General features: G+C 40.7%; 1 protein-coding gene across 1 annotated transcript; it reads left to right on the top strand.

Annotated features, from left to right (window-relative positions):
• Positions 1-313: 313 nt before the first annotated feature.
• On the top strand, positions 314-4,039 carry MRGBP (MRG/MORF4L binding protein; the record flags this gene model as incomplete). The annotated part of the gene is made up of 4 exons (XM_009874961.1): positions 314-435; positions 982-1,063; positions 2,758-2,832; positions 3,849-4,039. Coding segments are annotated over 4 exons (470 nt in total), but the record flags the coding sequence as incomplete, so codon positions are not given.
• Between the last annotated feature and the right edge of the window lie 2,556 nt (positions 4,040-6,595).

Raw genomic sequence — 6,595 nt, 5'->3', positions numbered from 1 at the left:
CCGCCTCTCCTGACGCCGCGCCGCGCCATGCTCCCTCCTGGCCCGCTGCCCTACCTTTCCCTTCAGCTGTTTCTCACTAAAAGCTTCGGCTGCGGCCGCAGTCGGCGCTACCCGGTGGGGCCCTTCTCCAGAGCAGCACCTGCAGTGCAGGGGGAAATACCAGCCGGGCAGGGCTGACCAGCTTGCCCTGTGTTTCTCCCATAATGTGAGGTTTCCTTGTAACCATAGAGTGTTTTGGTTGGTTGTTTTTACGTATGTGGCATAAGTAAAAATGTTAGTAGTTTTAATTGCACTGAGTTCTCCCCTCCTCCAGGTGTGAATCGCCATTTCCACATGATTTGTATCCGAGATAAATTCAGTCAGAATATCGGACGGCAGATTTCCTCCAAAGTGATTTGGGACCATCTGAGCACCATGTATGATATGCAGGCGCTTGTGAGTATAAAGGGTTGATGTGGGTACATTCTTACTTCTTACAGTTCAGGAGTTTCGATAGGCCAAAATCACTGAATCTGCTGTACTTTTCCTGTGACTAAGAATTTGTATCATTCCAGTGAGTTGATGGGCTTTTCCCTGTATAAAAGTGTATTAGATGGGAGATGACAAAACCTGCAGCGGTGTGTTTGGGTTTTTCTCCATATTATGTTTGATTTTGACTATTAAAGTTGCCCAAATGCTAATCCAGCAAATGTTTACATAGGTACCTAAGCGTCAACAAGGAGAGTGCAGTGTGTCTATATAAAAATTCTCCATGGTTGGGTTCCAGAGATCGCAAATTATTATGAGTTGTGATCTCAGATATCTTGAGCTTAGTAATCAATTTGACATGAGGAGCCTCCTGGCTCTCTGATACCTGGAGTGTCTTGTTAAGATTTATTGAGCCACTAATTGCATGTAAAGTCAAACTTGAGATTGCAGTTCTAAAACCAAATTAAAGTTCTTACCAAAGTCATTCACAGGGATCTGTCTTTTCTTTCTAAGCATGAATCTGAGATTCTTCCATTCCCTAATATAGAGAAGAATTTTGCTCTTCCTGATGAAATGATTCAAGAAGTGAGAGAAGGTAAGATGTGATAGCAGTCTCTTATCCTTTGTTGCTGTGAACTCATCTCAGAATGGGTAGTTTAACCAGACTTCCCCCTCAAAGAATGTAACATGCCAATCCAAGGACATTCTGTGTGAGATGCATCAGGAAAAGGAAATGTTGAACAGTTACAACTTGATCTCATGAATTTTTTAATCAGCTGACTGGAGGAAACTTGGGGAAAGGATTGCTGCTTGTGCTGTTCGTGTTCTTGCTATCAGCCTGCATGATCGGCCATTGCAGGAGACAGACTAGCAGGAGAGAGAGACTTTTGGTTGGATTCCACACAGAATTTGTTGTATTATAATATAAATAAATATAATGTACATGGATGCTAATACAGCACAGAAAGGTTCTCTTTGTACCATTTAGGTTCAACTTCTGCTTCTGGGTGTGTGCAAAAGATCCAGGTGCTCCACTGATAGTAGTTTGCAGAGTGAAAGGCAAAATGTGGTTCTTTGCAAGGTGATCAGTAGTTTGTTGTTAGTTTTTTGCACTTAGTTGAGATGACTGTGATACCACATTTGACCTTTTTTTTTAATTTTTGCTAAAATAGATGATCTGCATACTTTAGTGTGGCTTGTTTTATAGCAAGATCATTTTTAAAGAGTAGGAGCTTTGGAGCTGATGGAAGTAACGCTTTCTGCCTGTAACTTTTATATAGTAATATTTCTGTGATAAAATTTTCTGTACCAGTGATGATGTAAGGCAGTTAAAGAGCAATTCAGCTAATGTTTAAATATATAAACAATGTTTTAAATATATAAACCGAGAAAACACTTACTGAATAGTTGCAGTTTCAGTAGCTGGAGAAACTTGTTTTTTGGCTGTGGACTTGTACCTTATGCTGGTATAACCATCTCATTTTTAGGCTATTACTATTTTTAATACGGTTCTTATGTCTTTTTAAAGGATTAGTGGTTTTTTTATGTCTGATGATAGATTTTTCATTAGTTTTGGTGGTTTCTTCCTATGGTTGCATTAAAGTTGATTGAAAACAAAACTATTGTGAAATGTTTAGAAGCATCTGTATAGATGGTGGTTTCATTGCACTGTGGAATCATCTCTGTGGTTTTATCTTCTTGGAATTTAACTACCTGGTTCTTCCAGGTCCTTCTTGCTCATGATAAGCCTGTTTGTATTGTCTAATCTGATAGAAATATATACAGCAGTTTGACAGAAATCTTCAGTTGAGCAGTTAGAGCTGGATTTTCAATATTCAGCTGTACGTGTGTTTCTTGGTACTGTTGTCCAAGGTAGGAATTAGGAAGTTAAAGCATCTGCCAGAAGAGCTCTTGAGAGGTTTTAAACTACAGTGAATGATTCTCAGTTACTAGGTGCACTAAACTTTACACTGAAAATTCAGTATAAAATCCTCATATAGCTAAGACACTGCAATATGTCTTGCCTGTTTGCCGTTGTGCTTTCTTCCCATTAATAATTTCAGTGGAGCTTTCTGACACATGACATCGTCTCTTTCAGTACATTTACCCTACGCTGTGCACACAGTGTGCCTGGACTGTTAGCTCTGTTGGTCTGTCACAGTGCTAAGGAGCCTGTACTGCTGAATGTTGTCCTGAATACTAGTTAACGTTATGCACATACGCTGAGACTGCTGATGCAAAAAAAAATACACACGGTTCTAACCATTGCCTGCCAATCTTTTTCTGTAGGAAAAGTAATGATAGAAGAAGAAGTGAAAGAGGAAATAAAAGAAGAGATGGAAGCGCATGCAGGTCCAGAAGAAGGTAAATTTGTAACTCTCTACTGTGTAATACGAGATTAAAAAACAACTGTAACTCTGAGAAATTAATGTTAAAATGTAAATCCCAAATACGTGTACCTTGTGATTTGTGTTCCCACTTAGCACGTGCTCATGCACAGACTTAGCAGTTGCCAATATCCGATACTTCAAAAGCTTTCTCCTTTGCTCCTAATTCCTATGTACAAAGTTGTATAGCTTCGGAGTTTTGGGATTTAATATGTACTTGACAAAACCTGGGGAGTCTGAAGCAATCTAAAAATCTCTGAAAGAAAGTGGAGTCCAGTTTAAGTGAACCCAAGTACTCTGTGTTCGGATCTTTGTAGTCACGGGGGAAAAATAGAGCCTATAATTCAAACAAAGATTGTAAGATTGTATGCTTCAGTGGGAAGGCGGGCAGAGTATTATTTTATTTTATTTGAATTATCTTGCTTCTTGTAAATATAAGGCTTATTTTTGTAAGACTTTGATGTAGAATGGCATCAAATGTCAGCACTAGGGATTCTGCTGTTTACGTTAACAGACCAAGCCAACTGTTAACTATATAATTTCATAATATTTATATCACAGAATAAGTGGTGTTTTAAGAGCGAGTGTAATAAAATATCTAAAAATGTATTTTTAAAATATATTAAATTTCCCAGTTTGGATGTTATAAAATCTATCTGTAATACCAAATGTAATGACCGCTGCTGAGTATAAATTTCATAGATTGGTTCTGTACGTGTTCCTATTAAGTATTTTAAGTGCTGTTTAATTCCATTTAATGAATTTGATTCCAGCCTGTGAAAACACATGCCTGTCTTTAAAGCAAATAATAAAAACAAGATGTGCCTTTCTTACAGAAGCTTTTTCCTTTAAAAGTGGAACTTAAATGGTGATTAAATATGCTGAAAATTGATTGGTTGGAAAAGTTTTATGTCATAAAGAAATTTGCTATCACCTCTTGCTTGCCTGTGTGTACGACTCTGATCTGGAATCGTTACTTTGATCCTGTTTCAGTTTTTGCACCTTCTGGAAGTTTAGGAAAAACAACTGAAAAGCCAAGCGGCAAAGAGAAAGAGAAAACTTCATCAGATTCTGGGTCCAAAGAAGGATCTGATAAGAGGAAGCGCAGCAGAGTCACTGAGAAGGTCTTAAGTGCAAACAGTAACCCTTCCAGCCCGAGCGCTGCGAAACGACGCAGAACATAGAGCGAGCTCTGAGGGAGAGAAGTGCTGGACTGTGGAACGTGAGGAGGGAACACTGAAACGCCAGTAGCAGGATAGTTGCTACGCAAACGTTTTGAGAAAAGAAAAGATGTCGAGCCAGGTATTTGAAGAATCTGCACATTCGGCTGTGTATGCACGGGAGTTTGTCTGGTTTTCCTGATGTGGTTCCTGGTCAGCGCCGAACGGGAGCTGCCTTCTCAGGGCGCCGAGTCTGGCGGCAGTAAGAGGTGACGCGTGTGTAACGGTGCCAGCGGTGGCCTTTGCAACTCGTAACACTCTCCGTGTCGGCAGAGTGCCTGAAACGAGGGCTCGGTGAAACACCCTCAGCTCCCAAAAAGCATAGGTGGTTTCTGTTAATTCTGGATCATTTTTTCTGCCTTTGCTTTGTCTTTGAATATTGCAGACCCTCTGTGGGTAATGTTGTTTGGCCATTTTACTTACTGCAGACACAGTGTTTGTATCTAATGTCTGAATTTATTGGTTCAGTAAAACTAAAATTCTTTTAAATAGAGGTGACTACTGAGTTGAGGTATTCTTTCACTCCGTTTGCTGGAGGAACCTCCTTTCACCCATAGGGATGTAACATTTTTCAATCTTTATATACCGTGAGGTGAAAATCATAATGCCCCTGGACAGAGTAATTAATAGGTGTCTGAAATAAAATATCTGTTGATGTCAGATGGATTTGTAAGGGATCAGCTGAGCTGTGCATGAACCTGGAGATGTTGCTTCATCCATTTGTTATGTAGTAGTGTTTAACGGTGGGGTTTGTATTGCATTATTTATATTTTTTTAAAGCAGTTTTAATAGATGTTGATGGAATTGGTATTCCAAAATGTTAATTTTGTTCCACAACTTGAGAATCTTACTGACATTGTAATGCTTATCTTTTATACGCTAGAAATTCAAATTGAAATTTGAAGTTACTCTTTTTGTGTTGTGAGAAGATGGACCGTGGTCCACCAACACATATTAAATGGTGAACGAAGTGGGCTGAAATGTGACTGAATTTGCTTCACCATATTAACTATCAGTTAATAAAAAGACAAATTACTTCATCTGTGATTATTTCCTTCGAGGTGAGGAACAAGGAATCTACCAGCTTTTGCTTTTATTCTAGGTACGTAGCCCAGTTCCTGTCTGCCTTATTTGCCTCACTTGTTTTATACCGAGAATAAATTTGACTTGTTTTTATTTTACTAAATGGTAGTTGCTGTGTAACTTGATTAAAATTTGACCCAACTTCTTCTGAAAATTATTTAGGTATCCTGTGTCGTAGTGGAATTGGTCAAAAGTGCCTACCTGTGTGTCGGGGGGAGTTGTATGAACTTTGCCTGGACCTCACAAACTTCTACCCTATTACTCGCTTGCCTCTTTACCCCCTCTTGTGCGCCAGTGAGCTCTTGAAGGTCAGAACTCTGCCGAATCAGCTGCCGTAAGGTGCAAGCTCACTGGTTTAGGGTCTGAAACTGCAAGGCGCAAACAAACTCCAAACCAGGAGGTGTGAAGTGCCCTGAGTTTAGTGCTGGGCTGCCGCAAGCTTTGCAGAATGTCTCATGAGATGCCCACCGGCTGGAGAGCTCCTTGGGGCTCTAGTTTGTGGGAGCGACGCTGCAGGGATCTCAGAGGTTTTCTGGGAGGGTAGAAATGGATTGTTTTGTCACGTCATGTGTGAAAGCTTCTGCTTTTAATTTTCCCGTTTAAGAAAAATGCTCGGATTAGTTGATTTGTTCTGATCAAGTTCCTGGAAGTTGTCATCGTACATCACTTAGAGATCTGTCGTCGAGGTGAGTGCCAAAAGATGAATGCCTGTCAAGTTTTTCTAGTTCCTTAAGAATTCAAGCGCTGGTCACTTTGTCATGATCTATGTCGATCTTGGGCATAAAGTGCAGATTTTGCACCTTGTGGGTGAATCCTTTTCATCCATGCAATTCTAGCCTAAATTTTCCTTGCTGTAGTGATTTACAGCTTGAAGTGTGTCAACATGTACTGGCACATCTCTCAACACCATCCTTGGAGCGAGGAGAGCCCACCTGGGATTTCACCTGCAATCCAGCAACATGGATTTTGTTTCAGGAATTAGTTGGTTGCAAAGATAGGTGGGTGGAGAACACAAATGCTTTAAGTGACCTGTGTGCTGCAGCTCTCTCCTCCCTTTTCACCGCGTCCTGGCTTCTTGGGAAGATTGTTCTTTCATTAATTTTCCTATAAGAGGAATATTGCCTTACCTACTGGAAGGAGTGTGTGTGAAGGAATGTGTGTTTAACATGTGGAGAAGTTAAACAGCCAACTCTCACAAAATTCTTTGTGCTGAAGGAGAAGGCTCCTATTACTCCGCTGTCTTGCCTCCATCTGCGATCAGTTTGGCCTGGAGAGGGCTGCATAGCCCGTTCAGCACCCCTTCAGGGCCAGGATGGGTGGAAAAGAGCAGAATTGGACGGTTTTTCCTCTTTTTTTCGTTGTTCTTTCCCTTGCCGAAGGGATGCCCTCGGCACCCGGCTGCGCAAGTGAAGAAGGAGCGGGCGGGCGCAGGGACCC

This window comes from Apaloderma vittatum, unplaced genomic scaffold (genome assembly GCF_000703405.1).
Source record: "Apaloderma vittatum isolate BGI_N311 unplaced genomic scaffold, ASM70340v1 scaffold42948, whole genome shotgun sequence".
NCBI classification, from domain to species: Eukaryota; Metazoa; Chordata; class Aves; order Trogoniformes; family Trogonidae; genus Apaloderma; species Apaloderma vittatum.
This window is presented reverse-complemented; position numbering and strand designations above follow the sequence as displayed.